At 42.2% G+C, this 18,012-nt stretch overlaps 1 protein-coding gene across 1 annotated transcript in view; it reads right to left on the bottom strand.

The window, feature by feature from the left end:
* Positions 1-18,012, bottom strand: part of camkmt (calmodulin-lysine N-methyltransferase) — a 128,588-nt gene that overhangs the window by 34,915 nt on the left and 75,661 nt on the right. The window contains exon 4 of the mRNA XM_066679063.1: positions 1,158-1,218. Within this exon, the coding sequence (XP_066535160.1) occupies positions 1,158-1,218 (61 nt within the window). The remainder of the gene's footprint in view (positions 1-1,157; positions 1,219-18,012) is intronic.

Here is an 18,012-nt window from a genome sequence, read left to right as displayed (position 1 = left end):
GAATCAGAACAGGGTTTATGTACATGTTTCAGTCTTAAACACCATCTCTTCACCGAGAAAATAATCTACAAGAAAAATGAAGGTTAGAGGCCATTTTCTTAACATCACTGAACCAAACTGTACTCAGATCCCTTTATTGGATCTGCCATTTACAGATTTCCACACACACAGGCACACACACGGAGTGTTGCTGCTAACTTTGTCGCCTACTGAAATTAGACAGTGCGGGTGCTGTGTGTATTAAGTGCGTAACATATAAGCTTCCAGAGAGGCAGACTCTGAAAAGGGGATGAAGGGCCGATTGTTGCGAGGAGTGCAATTAAAAATTAATGTGCACAAAGCTGTTAGCATGAGCTTCAGCAGGGACAAAGGCCCAGTGACAGGTAGCTATTTGGCTGTACAGTGGGCTACTATAGACAGAGAAGAGAGGAGGAGAGAGAGAGAGAGAGAGAGAGAGAGAGAGAGGCAGAAACTGCAGGACTCAAGTGGTAAGATGGGAGCTTGCCATAAATTGCCTCCCTGCCTCTCTGTCTCTCTCTTCTCCTCTCCTTCATCCTGGCGCTACTTTCTCTTTATGGGGAGTGCTTGATAACAGCTCCGACAGATAGCGCCAGGGCAAAAGTCCTGGATGACACAGAGACATGCTAACACCCACCCCACACACACACACAATGAAAAAATTGGGGGAAAATAACAAATAAAGAAGAGGTAAAAGTGAAGGCAAGCACCAGGGAGAGATCAAGAGCTTTGGAAGGTTTTTTTAATATTTAGAGATGCTTCAAACATTGGTGCATGTATAGTGGCAGGTGCATAAAGACCACACACACACACACACACACACACACACAGAGAGAGAGAGAGAGAGAGAGAGAACGGCCCATGGGCTCAGCGCCCTGTGCTGCGTCTCTGTATGCCCAGTTGACCTTCAGCTTGTGGCTGTGTGATCGATAAGCCTCTCTTCCCCTCCTCTGCCTCTTGAATGTAAAAACAGGAAATCAAAGGCTCGTGTACTGCCTTGAGTGCAAATCAAAAAGTGCCCCTTGCATCTCTGTCAAATGGCCTGAGCTCGAGGGGAGGGAGGGCAAAGGGAGACAGGGGGTGGGAGGAACAGGGAAAGAGAAAGACAGAGAGAGCGAGCGAGAGAGAGAGAGACTCACGTAAACATTTGACGCTCCTTCAGACAGTAGTAGGCCATCACCTCTTCAGAAGGCCAAACACCTAAATGAGAAAACAGACAAGTTGATTAGATGGTGTGTGTGTATATATATAAGTCTTATATTTTTATACTCTCTACTCCTCTGGGAAGCCCACACCTGGCATTAGGCAAAGTGAAGAGTGTCCAATTCTATTAACTATTGCTTTGCAAAAATATTATATAAGCTGGATATGCAACTGTCAGTGATGAGTGCACTTTTAAGTAGGTGAATTAATTAACAGAAATATTGTCCACTGATGGACACTGGTCAAACATTGTTTCTGCACTCAATGTCCATTCTCTCATCTCCACTATTCATACAAGAGCAATTTGTTGCTCTACAAATACAGACTGTAGTTCAGATAACAATTTGGATTGGGTTTAAAACCTCACCCATTGGTGTGTCATTCTCATTACTCACTCACTGCCCACTCTGTAAGACACACCCACCTCATGGGTCCACCTTGTAGATGTAAATCCAGAGAGAGTAGCTCATCTCTTGTGCACTGCGTTTGTGTAGGTCGTCCTCTACACCTTCATCAGTGGACACAGGACGCTGCCCACGGGCTGGATATTTTTGGTTGGTGGGTAATTCTCAGCCCGGCAGTGACACTGAGGGATTTAAAAGCACTGCTGTGTCTGATCCACCCATACCAGCACAACACATACCAAGGAACCGCCACCATGCCTGTGCCACTGAAGCATTGAGTAATCTACAAACCAAATAATAACAGTCTGTGCTTGTCCTGACCATTGAAGAACAGGGTGAAAGCGACAAATAGCAAACATGGGATTGGTGTCAGTAAGTATTCATATCAGTCTCTATCTACAAACTGATGTCGGACAATGCCTGAGGTTTTTAAACCCAAACCAACATTTGACACAGACAAAACCTAACATCAGAAGACACAACACACCAGAACTGGTCTAATAATAACCAAAGGGTTCAAGGGGTTAAGAACACTGGACAGTTTGGGAGTGTCCTGCTGACTGGAGAAAGACAAAAAGCACCACTCGCTGCTCTCTCTCTCTTACACACGCTGCTGTGTTCATCCTCTCTGTTCTACAGAGACTGCACTGAGCCTGTAATACAGCTCCACAGCACTCCCTGTGTCTATCTCTATATGCACACACACACACACACACACACTGCATTCTGGCTACTTAGAGCTGTGTAAGCTGTGTGTGTGGGGAGAGTGGGGGTCCAGCGAGTGATTATCAGAAGGAGCAGGCTGGTGGTCTTATCACCCACTGTCAGCCTCTGCTCCTTCTGCTAGCTCCAGCAAGAGCCATAACGCTGCTTTTGTCTCTGAAACACACACACACACACACACACACACACACACACTCTGGCAGCAGAAGAGATAAATACTCATTTCAATAAAGTTCGGCCCCAGAGCCGTCGCTGTGACGAGGCGCTGAGCTGCTGTCTGTGTGTGTTTGGGGACGCACGAGGGTTTACACACGCCTGCATATGACATCACTTCTGCAAGGATATATCGGAGAGCTGGAGAGAGTCTGACATGAGCACACGCACGCACACACACACACACACACACATTCATTCTCCCTCTGCACCCACATTTATTGGCTCAGTCTTAACGCATGCAGTGTGTTTTGTCTGCTTCTACGCGTACGCAAATGAAGACGTGGCTGCTTATAGACTGTTTGATTCCAGACGTTTTGGGGCCGACTCCAATTCCAATTCCACATGACCACAATCAGTGTAGGTGATGCCACACAATAATATTGGTTCCAAAAATCCAAATAGCTATGGTTAATATTGTATATTCAGAGAGAGTAAAGGAGACTAACGACAGTTGAACTTTAGTCTAAAGCCAAGGAACAGCCAAATGTACAGATACAGCCCTAAAGGAAGTATTACACACAAAAAAGCTTGGCATATACGAAATATATTAGAAGTGTGTATCACTGTGTAAGGATAACAGAGGAGGAGCAGAGCAGCGGCATTCCCCTTGGCCTGTTTGGAAAGCTCACTACTTTTACAAATGTATTACTTCAAAATACTCATTCAAAATAAACTTTAAAATGCGATTTATTTATAGCTTTGTTAGCTTTATATAATCTCATGTGAGCACTTTTTATTTGTTTTTTATGTTTGTGAGCAACAATAGTGGTCTAAAATGTAAGTGATTTAAAAAAAAATTAATAAAAAAATCAAGATTTCTCATTTAATCAAGAATTGTGCAGACATAAATGTGTGTGCATGTGTGTGTGAGTGTGTATGAGAGAGAGAGAGAGAGAGCGAGAGAGTGAGAGTCGATATAATAAGCAGCTTATGACCTGCCTTTCACACGGGCCTGTTAATGCCTGTCTCTCTCAACCTCTCTGCAGCATCAACCCAAGATTAACTCACCCAAGCAAGATTTAATAATGCCTATTGATAAAACGTCAACATATGCCTCTGCCATTAAATAGGCAGGGCCTGCTTGCTATTCTCCACAAATTCTGCAGCCCGCAGGACTGATCAGCTGTATGACATATTGAGAGGCCACCATAAGGTTTATCAGAAAAAGGTATTAACAAGGGAGCCGCTAAAAAAAAGAGTCACATGCTCATGACACTTAGAGGTCACAAAAAGCAAGAAGAAACTTAAAAGTCTTAGCAACTAGCCTAACAGCTAAGATTGGTCACTGGTTATGTCATCATAATCTCTCCAGTGTTCCCAGAAGGTTGAGCCCGTAAAAGCTTGGTCTGTAGTGCAGTGGTGAGCCAGCTGTGCATCATCTGTGGCTGGAGGACCTAAATAACATAACTGTTAGAGGGGAAAAAGGCACTTATTTAGCAGGATAGATGGTGAATTTTGGTTTCTCCTTTAAAAAAAAGGATTTAAAAAATATATATTTGCACAGAATAAGGTTTAATGAAATTGTATACGTAATACATCTAGGGTTGGGTATTTCATTCAAATTTTATCAATTTCTCTCAATATTAATGAGTTAAAGGGAACATCTACAATGGTGGGGCAACGCTGTTCTCTTGTTTGTTTACATTCAGAAGCTCCACATCTTTTAAAGTGGAACAGTATGTTTGAGGAGAAAACCGATTGTTCGATTGTTGTTTGTACGTAGCTGAAACTGAAAAAAAAAAAAAGGTTTTTATTCACCGTTTGAATTACGACAAAAACACATTTGTAACTTGAGTTGTTTATTCACAGCTGTTAGTCCGCTGCTGAATTTAGAATCAGTTCCATCTACAATATAAAAAAAATCAATAATACCAACCTATGGAGCAGGAATAGAGCAATATCCTCATCTCGGTAATGCTTTTCAATGTTTGGAGGTCTATTTCCAGACCATCTAGAAATCCAGACCAAGACACTTAGCTGTATACAAATGGTGACGAAACATCTTCAGAATTTAATGAAAAGTGTTTTTTCATTGATAGTGAAGGTTACATTTAATACCAGTAGCCAGCAGAGGAAGAGTTCTGCACCAGAAAACATTCTTTCTGAGGGCTCCAGGTTGAGGTGTGCACTGAGCATCATGGAGCTGATAACCGACGCTAGCTTGTTTTCTGTATTTCTTTGCTGAACAGGAGCCTCTGTCAAGGTGCTTTTTGAATTGTAGAACCATATAGGACATGTGTTTTCTTTTAGTTCAGCTATAAAGCTTAAATTAAATGAGTATATTATATATTGCCCTAATTTACAAAAAAAAAAAAGTTATTCAAATACTCAACCTCATGCCTAATATGTTCAGTACTACCAGCAATAACAAAAGCATTGTATCATTGGGTATTATTTATTTCTCACTCAGATATCTGAAAAGATGTAATACACAGATTCTTATTCTGGATCAGTATCAGCACCAGTACTGATATTAATAAATGAACTAGAAAGTCAGACACAACTCATACACATGTTAGTACAATTTTTTATAGGGCAATATAGTTTAAAATAAAAGTTCGCCTCTACTGTATAATGTTAGGTTTATGTACTTTGCTGACTTAATATTGATGTGTGTGTGTGTGTGTGTGTTTTGCTTGGGTCAGGGGTTGAGCTGCACTCGAGGAAATGAGGAGCTCATGAGGCGATAGCAGATTACTCTCCTTCCTGCGGATAATGCAATCACTTCTCACCTTCAATTACCAGATGAGAAATAGAGCTGTTCAAATCTCGGTAGTACTCTCTACCTCCATCCTGTTCTATCCCTCCTTTATCCTCCTTTATCTCTCCATGCTTCCCTCTGTCTCTGAAGAAAACCTTCTACTGCATAATGTCCCAACTGCTGAACTCAAACTGTCCCATACACAAGTGAGAGTTTAAGCACTCTCACACACACACACACACACACACACACACACACACACACACACTTGCAGGTCATGGATCATGCTCATTCTCAGACAGAGGGTGAAAAAATAACTATTTTCTGCCCTGAGCAGCTAAAGCTGGTCAGTAATAACTCAGACTTCCAGGTACACAATGGACTTAAAACTGATCATGTAACTAATACACACACCCTCAGACACTTCTGAGCTTTGCTTTGAGCTGTTAGCTAACACACGCTTAGAACAATACTCAGCATTGGCATTGCATCAGTAACCCAAAAACCCAAATCACAATGTTGAATAAGACACAGACCACTGTAATGCCAGGCTGCCATTGTAAATGTGTTCTTAATGACTTGCCTGAAGAAAGCAGACATTATTCAATAGAGGGGTTTCACAAAGCAGCTATTCTCAGTTTAGTCAGAGAACTTAAGCCCATCATGAGGGCTTTCCAAAAGAAATGATGTCACTTTTGAAGATATTTATTCATTTATGTAGCTATATATAAATGTAATTATATCATCATGCTGTTAGTTATATAACATACTTTATCTGTATATTCTCAACAGATCAGCAGCATGGGCGAGTGTGGTTGCATTTCAGCTAAAGAAGAGAAGTTTCAAAGAATAGTTTGGTCAAAGAGATAAATTGAAGAGGAATTTGGTGTGGTTTGACCTGTCTGAGTGAAATAAACCTGGAATACCGCACCACAAAAGCTCTTTGCAGATTTTTTTGGATGCCCCTGTTCTAAGAGATTTTTGGTTAACACTGAAATCCTCATTAATTTTTACCCCCACAGCCTTAAATGTTTAAGTAGCCCAAAATATTAGACCAAAGCTTTCTGCCCCATTTGCACCATATAAAAACATCTTAGATTTAAACCATACACAAGAGGGATAACAATTCCGTTTGAGTGAACTGACATTGTGTAATTTGGTGAAAACTTGAGTAATCCCAGTGTTATCCAATATTATTTTGAATGATGAAAATAAAACCTAGACGACTAAATACACACAAACAGGCAATTAGAAATAAATGTGGAAAAGTGAGAGAGAGAGAGAGAGAGAGAGAGAGAGAGAGAGAGAGAGAGAGAGACAGACAGACAGAGTGAGTGAGTGAGAGAGAGACAGACAGACAGAGACATATATATATATATAGAGAGAGAGAGAGAGAGACAGAGACAGAGACAGAAACAGAGATAGAGAGAGATAGAGACAGAGAGAGAGTAAGTGAGTGAGAGTTCTGCTCAAACTGATTCCAACTGGGAACTGGGTTTGGAGGATTATTTGAAAACTGGACCCCAAGGTTAACCCCTATAGGTTTATGTTTGTGAGGTATGTATGAGTTTCGCACTGAAGAGAGTGAACACATAATCTTCTTCCTCCATCAGACTTAGCGCTCCAGGCTGAGTGAACTCTTGACCTGCTGAACTTTGGGAAAGTGCAGCGGCTGGCTAATCCTGACACCAGCGCCGGACACTAATCACATGAGCCGGGATGAGTCCAGCAGCAGCTGCACTGCACTGCACTGCACTCACACACACACACACACACACACACACACACACACACACACACACACACTTTTCTCTCTCTCTTAAAATGGCAGCCCTGTAAATGTTAACCATATGGAATTGAATTGTTTTCATAGCTGTGTGAAGAATGGGGGAAATAAACCCTGAAGCGATAATAAGAAGATTAAAACAACTTCCAACCATATAAAACTGTTTCAAAGACACCTGACCTGATTTTCTTATTCCAGATTTGCAGGAATAAACACTGCAAGGCTGAGGTTAAATGAAGAATGTGATAATCTGGCCAAAGAGCAGTGATTATGAACACAAGGTCCAACAACAACAACGAACACAAGCTTATACACGACAGAGTAGCTACCATTTCTGTCAGATGTCCTCCTTGTAGAACGGCCAAAAAAAAATGACACGTGGATCAGTTCACCACAGTATGACAGGGGGGAAGTCTCCAGCCGGAGAGAAGAAAGTGAGAGAAGCCATAAGTGCGGTGTGTGTGAGTTATGTGTGTGCAAGCTGCCAGGCGGCCTCGAGCTTTCTCCAGATGATCTCCACATTAACGCCAGCCTCCGATAATTCTTAAGCCTCCTCCATTTCTGATCCAATAATGGATAAGAGCGCATTTCAGCATGATCAACTGCCAATCTGCTCCCTCACACCGCTACTTTACTCCCACTCAGGATTACTGGACACACACTCTCACACTCACACAGGCGAACAGATAACAAGTGCCATGGAGCGGCACCTCCGAGAGGACAACATGGATCCTGCTTGGGGGGGGGGGGCAACTGTGTGCAAGTACACCCACATACACACAGTCACACATTATATTCATTATATTAGCAAAGCTGTGGATAATCATACAGTATTTTACAACAGTATATACTAGGTCTATATGGTTCTGTTCATCATTTTATTCTCTTTCTCTCAAGCACACATACAAACCAAGCTGCTGTTATTTATTCTGTGGAAGCCCTCACCACATTGTATTAGCATCAGTCAGGTAAACCAGTGGAGTAAACGGGGTCTTCTGGATCAAAAATATACAACAACCTCATTAAAAAAAAAATTATAATAAAAATCAGTTATAATAACATGTTAGTTTACTTGCAACTGTTAGGTCTCTCAACAACGCCAACTACCCAGCCCAGCAACATCAGCCAACAGACCCCCGAGCTGCCTAGCCCTGTGTTTGTGTGAGGGATGGCATGATGGAGACCCTTTCCCATTCTACCCACCCACGGAACAAGACCAATTTTGGTTCTTTAGGATTCCTGGCCTGAGATGGCTCAGGCATCACTTGGGATCAAGCCAGTGATCTATTGAAGAAAGGAAATGCTTATATTACTACACCACTTGAAAGCCCCTTCAGGAGATATTTCTGAGAATATTACATCTGCCAAAATAAAGAACAAAAAAGCTAAAATAGATTTGCTAATAACAGACCACCAGAACTAGCGAATAAATAGAACACAAGTTTAACCTCTGAGAGATGGGGGAAGGAGAAGGAAAAAAATTTTTTTTTAAATAAAATATTATTATTATTATAATATAATAACATTATAATGTGCAATTATTTGTCATTGTACAATGTACAACAAAATGTGTCTTCCACATTTAAACCATCTGTGGCAGTGAACACACACACACACACACACACACTCTAGTGCACTAGGGGCTATGAACACACACCCAGTAGGGGGCAGCCATCCCTAGCGCCCGGAGAGCGTTTTGGGGTTCAGTGCCTTGTTCAAGAGCACTTCAGCCATGGATGTTCCTGCCGGCTGTGAGAATCAAACCGTCAACCTTCCAGTACCAAGCCTGGTCCTCTTACCATTAGGCCAAGGCTGCCACCAAGACAGCTCAAGACTACGGGTCTGAAAGAATTTGGAGATGTTAAGCAGCAGTAACGTAGAAGAAGTTACTGCTTTGCTTAGAAGGCAATTTAAGGTGCTTGATGTGCTGCTTTTATGTCACCAGTGTATAGTTACTGAGTTGCTAGGGTAATGCAAGACTGAGGAAGTGTTCATCACATTTTCAACTGCCATATATGCTTACATAACAACATGCGAAACTGCCTGTTATCACTCTCAGGCCACTACAGGTCTGACTCTACACTTGATACGCAGCATTAAAAAATACAGCATAATCATCTATGAATTTAAATAGCTGTAGATTCTCAAATTGTCAAATGACAGGCAGAGTGAAAATTGTAAGAGAGCCGAAGCTGTCTGTCCATTGACAAGCTTTTCATTTCAATATACTTTATAATAATAATAAGCTGTGTTACTAGATATTATGGTATGTTTTAATGTTTCATCCGCTGTGTTTTCGCTTCACATACAAGTTTATTTCAGCGCATCATGACTTCTGGCCCTTGGCCCTTGGTTAAAGAAAACCTCCAGTGAAAATCAGGTGTTTAACCACATTAATGTGTCCATGTCTATGTGTCATTTATATGCTACTGAAGACCTAAGCATCATAAAGGGTAAGCATTTTCTCTTTAAAAACTGCAGTGTTCCTGCAGACTCAGTTTCAGACAGCCAGGATTTCTTGCATCATAAACCTAAGAACCAATCCCATCAGATTGTTGGGTGGCGCTTTTACATCCAAACTACTTTTAATGCATAAGGGAACTTTTTCTGGGAAAATCTGTCATTTTGAAGAACAGATTTGGGTTTTAAAGCTATAACTGACCACTGAAGAATGACTTTAATCTGTACAAATTCTCCAAAATGAGCTGGGTGTGTAAGAAATCTAACTAAACTTCAACAGATTACACTAGAACCCAGGAGAAAACCAATCAGCTCAAGCAAAAAGCCACCAAACGCTTCAGTTTTCACATCCAGAGACAGCACTGACTGCCTCCCGCTCCTCTCCAAAATGGCAGTGGAAGGGGTGTGTGTTTTCCAGCACTGTGTGTTTTTACAAAAACGTGGGTGAGGAGCACCGCATGCCGAGCAGAAAAACCCTGCTTCTATCTGGGTAAACAACTTTTTTCTTTTTTGGATTAGGGTGCGGATGCGAGGCGAGAGGCGGGAGTATGGAGTCGCATTTTCAGAGCGAATCTCCGCCCCACTCTTCATTGCGAGGCTCCTCTGCGTTAATAGCCGTATCAGAGGCTGGAGCGGCCGCTTGAGCGCCGGGGCCGTGTCGGGCTGATTAGCATAGCGGTGACAAGCCCAGATTACTGGCCTCACACTGCTGCCTCCTCACCCAGGCTAAATTACAGCCCTGTCACCTGAACATGCTTTATTTGGGGAATGTTAATGTATATAAACAATTAAGGAGAGAGAGGGAGGGAATGGAGGGAGAGAAATGATAGGGATGGAAAAGGAGGAAGAGTGTAGGCACAGAGGTACTGGGAGAAAAGAGGGAAAAGAGGAAAAGGGGCAAGAAAGGTTTTTTGGAGATTCTGCTCTTTTCTGTTTTCATTCTGGGGTGCACAATATATCAGTGGTCAGTATGGTAGTTGCTGAAAATTGGGTCATAATTATTGTAAGTGTGATGTCAGGTAAGGCTGGACGATTCGGCCAAAATTTATATCACAATATTTTGTTTGAATTTTGTAGATACCATGTAAGTCTTATATGGCTACGAACAAAATAAAAGCCACAAAAAACCTGCCAAGAACAAATAAGAAACATGGCATCACCCTCAAACATAAACCTGTTGGCTTTGCCAATGTAAAAATATTCAAATTAACTAAAATTAAGGGGAATGAACAGACGGCATGGCAGTGCCCTGTAATGAACATCAGTCAGCGACCGATGCTGTAAATATTGTATATTAAAAATCATATCTTTGTTATTGAAAGATTTTATATTGTGATATATATTGATATTGATATATTGCCCAGCCCTAATGTAAGGGCTTTGTCTAACCATCCAGTGATCCATCTGGACCCTTTATGAATATTAAATGAATATACTGGACTCAGTACCTGCCATATTACAGTGTTAATTCCTGCTCATAATAATTAGGTACATATTCATATAGTGCCTCTCTAAGTGATTTGGGGTCCATGGACCACAACTTGTGAGAGAGCGGTGTCTTTAACATGAAAAGAAACCAGGTCTATTCTTAACAGACTTTTCAGTATTGTGCCTGCTGTAAAGAACTAAACTTGCCTGTAATTTAGCAAAGACGGTACACTACAGTGTACAGGAACGCGCAACGTAGCATTAGGCTAAGAGTGAGTGCTCATTAGGTGATAATATGCGAACACTTACTGCATTTTGTCCTGTAAGTGAATGTTTGTGTGTGTGTGTGTGTGTGTGTGTGTGTGTGTTAGAGATAGAGAGAGAGGGAGGGAGAGAGAGAGAGAAAGAGAGAGAGAGAGAGAGAGGGGGAAATTGAGTGCGTTTATGGATTCAGGTGAGGAAGCGTTAGTAGTTAGAACAGTGGACACACCATCAATTGCCAAAGCCCTTCTCATGGATGGTGTTCTCTCTTGTGACGAGGGTGGGCTACTTCTAAAGCGTAACCATGACAACATGCCACATCGGTACTTTTGAAAGGTACCGAAAATTACCCTTGTGTCCTTACTCATCACTGCTCAGTTTGATTCAGATATTCAAGTTACGCCACCACAATCTGGGCAGAAAATTAGCACTGTGATTATTTATTGTGCTTAACAGCTATTCCACTCCATGGAAAAGGTTTGTAATTTAACAGGCCGTCAAAATGTAATAGAACACTGCCGAATGCAGCACTCCACAAAGAAATGTTCTGAGTTTGATTACAATGTGGTTAATTAAGAAATTGTTCCAAATGAGGCTTTCTGTAGGAGCGGTGGTAATGCCACTGGAAGCATGCTCACGGGCAGAAAGTGAGGTTTAGAGGGCTAAAGGGAGCTGGGAAAAGAGGTTGAGAGAGTATAAGGTCTCCACCCCGCCGCCGCCACCACTACCACCATCACCACCAATCTAAAGCACTATGAGTGAAAATCAGCACAACAAGGGAAAAAACTGAACAAAACAGGCCTCTTCAAATTGCCCACAAAAGGCAAACACACTCGACTATCACCCACGAGAACACTGCATTCATGAGCCACTGCATGCACAACCTCCCTGATGCTTAAAACATGAGAGAGAGAGTGAGAGAGAGAATGAAAAAGAAAGGGTGTTGAATACATCAGGATGTCTTAGCCTCTGTGCTATCTGATTATTGTTTTGACTGAAGGAGAATCAACAGATTCACCCAAGTCTCTGAGGTGTGCGTGTCTTAAGTATCCATGTGTTTTCATGAGTTTGTTTCCCCCCCAGTAGTGGTCATTTGGGCTTATCGCTGGAATAGGCCCCGAACAGGTGTCCAAGAGGATCTGACCAGAGAGCTTCGGGATCAGCCGGCCCTGTTCTGATCGCCTGAAAGGTGTTGTTTCATTAGATTCATTATTGTGGAAGCCCAAATACACAGTTCAAAGCCCAACATAAAAGATGCCAATAAAACCTCATATTTATTAGATATCAGAGTTTGCTTCTTTAAAACACTGAGCTCAAGGCACACAACCTGTGAATCAAATTCACTGTATATTTTTTTACAGTATATTTTATGAATATTTTTACAATAATAAAACTGGTGTGGGCTCAAAAACTATCCTTATCTCCGAAAGGGGGCACTGTAGAAAATGTTTAGGAACCACAGAGCTAACCGATGCTACCAACAGGAAATATGACTGAGCTAACAACAAATAAGAGAGAGTTGTGAAAGTGTTCCCACAGAGACTTTAACAGTGCATCCAACAGCAAATGCAGCATGGGACTTATTCTATACAATGAGAGAAAACACGGTTGTTTACAGATGGTTTCACTTCCTCCTATTTGAAAATACTCACGCCTTTGGACCAGATTAAGGTTCTAAAAGGACAATGGGTCAGCTATGGAGTGAGGGTAAGCTAGGGTTAACATGGCTCAGATGGAGTCATCTGAACCAGATGAAGAGTAAAGCGAATTAAAATGGAGCAGAATTGAAACATTCAACATGCTTAGCATATGAGCTACAAAGCAAATGGAGGTGGTTATGAATAACTCATAGAGCAGAGTTCTCTTGGTGGTTGGGCACTGAAGCTGTTTGTGTGGGGCCACAGCCTGTTGCAGCAGAACCATATGCTGGCTGTAGCCTCCACTGCAGCAGGCAGACTGACACTCACTCACTCTCTCTCTCTCTCTCTCTCTCTCTCTCTGGACAGGCAAGAAGCCTGCAGGCTGTGCTTCAGCGTCGGCGCTTTTCTCTCTAAACGAAGATGAGCGTGCCGATATCCCGGGGCCAGCTCAGGGGGCCTCTATCTAACCCAAAATGATTTTTAGCACGCCGACTCAAGCACTTCCCAGAAGCAATGTCAACCCACTGCCACAGCTCAACCCCCCCACCCCCCATACACTCCATCCTCTACACACACGCACACACTCTCTCTCTCTCTAGCTCTCTCTCTCTCTGTGGGGAGAAAGAAAAGCCGAACAGACAGGAGGAAGTTAAAAAGCTTAGCAGCGAGGGTCAGCTCACGACACAGGGGCTTATCGTTTTTCTGTCGCTCCCCCGCCGGCCAAAGAAGGGACCTCTTTTTTTTGCCGTCCCCTCCTCCTTCTCTCTTCCTCATTCAGGTGAAAAGATTACTACTTCCCTTGCTTCTCTCTCTCTCTCTCTCTCTCTCTCTCTCACACACACACACACACACACACACGCACGCTCTACCTCCCTTTTCACATCTTGATGCCTTTTAAATGTCACTTATTTTACATGAGGTATTTTTGCGGGAGACGAGGAATCAGGAGCAATCAGGGCCATTATCCCTGTGGGGCAATGGCGGATCCAGATGCATTACGACACCCTTCCTCGGGTTGGCCACAGCGCCGGTGCGGCACTTCTAGGGGAATTAAGTGGCGGTGTGGGGGGAAGCGGCAGTGATGGGAACAGCATGGGCAGTGTGTTGGGGGGGGCAGCGGTGATGGGAACAGCACTGGGAGAGGTTGGGGGGGGGGGCTTGTGGTGGTGGAGTGGTGGCGATGGAAACAGCGTGGCCTGCGCAGGTACGACTCCTCTTCCTCCGCCCTTAAGTGAGCACACCTCGCTGGGGCCTAATCAAAGTGAAAGCCCCGGACAAAGCAGCAGCTCCGGACACACTCTAAACCCCCAGCTTCCCCCCAGGGGAGAGCCAGGCCATTTAGTGACACACACACACACACACACCTTTATCCAATCCACCTCCACTTACTTGGCCTTCTTATAAACCCTTCTCTCACACACAGACCACTTACACTGCTGCCAAATGGCGGACGTTTGACGTGTGACAGGGATTGCTGAGAGTGTAGCGTCTAACTGTTCCCTGACTCAGGACCCTCATAATCCTAACAACCTCTGCAATCAGCACCAGCCTCAGCAACTCAGTTTAAACTAAGAATACATTCAACGTCACAGAATGTATCTGGAGTAGGACTGCACTGTTGGATGATTACTTTTGACTCATATACACCACTTACCACTCATTCCCAAAATGTCTGGACAGAGCCCTATCACTCCAGAGAACACAGTTCCACTGCTCTTCAGCCCTGTGCTGCACAATATATACCTTTCTAACCACTGCTCAACACTGGACAACGGTCCCATTAGGCTCATCCACATCTGTGCCAGCATCCCCTTCTACTTCCAGTTTCTTTCTGTGGAAATCATATATAATCTGTTGGTGCAGAGCTGAAAACGCTCAGCTATATGGATATTTTAGGACATATTACCTATGAAATGCCAGCAGTTTGTGTTATGATGAAAGAAAGTGGGTGTTGCTACTTCAGTTCGCCAGGGGACAATGTACACTTGATGAACTGAAGGAGTCGTCTATTAAGGCCGCAACCACTGCACTATATTATACAGGGTGTATACAATATTATACATTATACAGGTTATCCATTTATATGGATACACCTTAATAAAATGGGAATGGTTGGTGATATTAACTTCATGTTTGTGGCACATTAGTATACGGGAGGGGAGAAACTTTTTAAGATGGGTGGTGACCAGGGTGGCCATTTTGGATCCAACTTTTGTTTTTTCAATGGGAAGAGGGTCATGTGACACATCAAACTTACAGGGAATTTCACAAGAAAAACAAATCAAGGGTTTTAATGTAACTTTATACTTATTAACTTAGTTATTTACAAGTTTCTCTTTGTTTACAGCCTCCCATATACTAATGTGCCACAAACAGGATGTTTATATCACCAACCATTCCCATTTTATTAAGGTGTATCCATATAAATGGCCCACCCTGTACTGTGCTAATGAACATCCGACTAATGGCGTTTTGAAACACTATTTAGTGATGGTGAAAGATCAGATCACAGTTTTTCAGTCATGGATTGGATCATTTTTCATACCAGCAAAATATGTAACAGTAATTTTAGTTTTCAGTAAGTGCTGTAGCTAGCATCAAAAAGAGTTCAGAATGGGCATAACTCCACGCTGAGAACTGCTTTGTTAACACCCATTCCCCAACATTACAGTGAACATTCACATATAAACACCTCTTAAATAGTCTCCCACAAACAAGAACAGTGAAAGGGGCAGAGCCATGCAAATACAATGAGTCCCATTGGCCCCCAGAGTCCATGGCAGACGATAAAGGACTTTGTCATACTATTTCAGTTGTATTAGTGAGTGTATGAGTTATAAAATACGACTGAGTTTTGCGTTGAAAAAATAAAAAAAAAAGATTCAGAGAATAAAGTCTGAATTCTGAGAAAAACCTCAGAATAATTCTGAGAATAATCTGGGAATAATTTGCTGCACATATAATGGGGCAGACATACAGTGTAAATGAGGAATGCAGTGTGTAGCTGAAGTCATACTATGGTATAGATTTCAGGAATAAACACTCAGTTCTCTTCCACATCAGGACCACAGTGTGATTAGTATTTAAACCCTGAATCTGTGCACGAACCCATGGCATGTAGTTTCACAGGATACAATTAATGATCACGAAAATGATGGATCCAGAGCGGAATGGAACTCCGGTGCCCACGAGACTCCATTGCGTTACGACTCGGCCTTATACAATAAAATAAAGCCTTATGCATCGCAGTGAGGAGCTGCACTGACGGGGTTGTCATTTCGTGTGAATGCGTTTAATAAATCATTCTGCTCACTTCACTGACTGCTTCATTCACAACTCACTCATGGAGCACAGACTGAGAGTCTGTCTGTGTACATATTATAATAAATAATAACCCAAACATATTCTGATTATATTCATAGAATTATACAGACCTTTTTTACTCAATTATTCCGAGATTTTTCTCAGAATTATTCAGAGAATATTCTCAGAATTCTTTTTTTGTTGTTGTTGTTCAGTGCTGTGGCCCTAAAACTCCGTCATAATAAAAACAGGTTTGTAACCAGAATATTTCTGTATATAATCGTCTATTTTGAGTCTAACATTCTTGAAAATTCAGTTTTTGCTTTCATTCCGCCTTTTCTCAGTTGCGTTTCTCTGTCTCGCTTTCGCCTCCAGAAGTTTCTTGCTTTTGACGGTGGTCAGGATCTAGACAGTCATTGGCTACTGAAGTTAAGCCCCGCCCACTCAGTGGATTCTGCACACCCTGCTACGTCAGTGAGAGCACGCCAATCTGACCCTGATTGGAAAAAGACTGACCAACAAACACAGGTAACATCAAATATTTTAACGATTATGTCTTTTAGTAATGCACAGTTCGTCATAGAAGCTTAGAGTCATTTTCCAATCAGGGTTAGGGTGTGCAGAATCTGCTGGGTGGGCGGGGCTTAACTTTAGTGTTTACAAACCTTAGCGAGGCTATCCACATATTTCATTCACGTGAAACACCGCTGCTCAGTCTGTATATGATTTCACTACAGCTTTTCGTCGAGATATAGGGAATAATTACTGTAATATATAACTTTGGCACCAAAGTTCAAGGCTGTTAAGGATAAACTTGGCTTGGCTGCGGTTCACTGGCGTCCCGAACCGTGGAGTGTGATCCGTTACACCACTACGATGCCACGTAGAGTTGTGGATTCAGCCAGTGAATTAATAAACAGTGCAGACGTCAGGAGGAAATTCCAGTGATATTTTTTTCTGTGCTTTTATGTCTACAAATTAAAGAAATGCTGAGATTTTAAGAAAAGTTATTTGGAAACTTTATTCCCTGTACCGTTTAAGCCTTCCTTTGTTGAATCTTATTTTGGCATAACAGGTAAGAAAATGTATGATGTCAATCTACATTGCACTGCTTTATTCATATTTACTTCTTTCATGTGCACTCTTTATAAAGTAGTTTGCACATGACACCTTTATATTGGTCAGGTGTATTAAGTCTTTTTAAAGAGCATTGCACAATGTTTTTTTTTTTTTTATAACAATAACAATGATTAACAATAATTGTTGCTTGAATAACATGCCACTCCAACCTTTTCTGCTTAAACCACCACAGTTTTGACATGCTCTTGAATAACAGTGGCAAAACAAACACACAAATGGGCTGTGAGTTTACAGCAGGCCTTGTTAAACAATGCTGCCATGATATGACACTCTGCTACCTCGCTGTATCAGTCCAGACAGCCCCTAACAGCGTTGGGGTAAGCATTAGAGGCCTAACACGACAGTTGAGGCTGACTCTTCTTGTTACATCTCATAGCGTCACAACAAGACAAAGTGTTATCTCGTCTATATGCCACTCGGGGCGTTTGTAGAATGCAAAACCCTCCGATTTGAAATTTTCCACTCCATCCCCCTCTTTCTCATTCTTTTCCACTCATGTCTACAGGCATCTAATGAAGGAGAGGCTTCCTTTTAAAAAGCTAAGTCCAGGGGGCACTTTCTGAGACACACTTACACATGTTCTTATTTACTGTCACTAGGCGTGATATAGAGACAGTCAAAAGTAATACTATCATAGAGTCCCAGAGACGTCCTTGCAGATTATTTCTGATACGAATTATAGATAAGCAGCAAATAGCTTAATTGCTCTAAGCGCCTGCAAGAGGAATG

The sequence above is a fragment of the Hoplias malabaricus genome, chromosome 8 (genome assembly GCF_029633855.1).
Source record: "Hoplias malabaricus isolate fHopMal1 chromosome 8, fHopMal1.hap1, whole genome shotgun sequence".
Lineage (NCBI taxonomy): Eukaryota > Metazoa > Chordata > Actinopteri > Characiformes > Erythrinidae > Hoplias > Hoplias malabaricus.
This window is presented reverse-complemented; position numbering and strand designations above follow the sequence as displayed.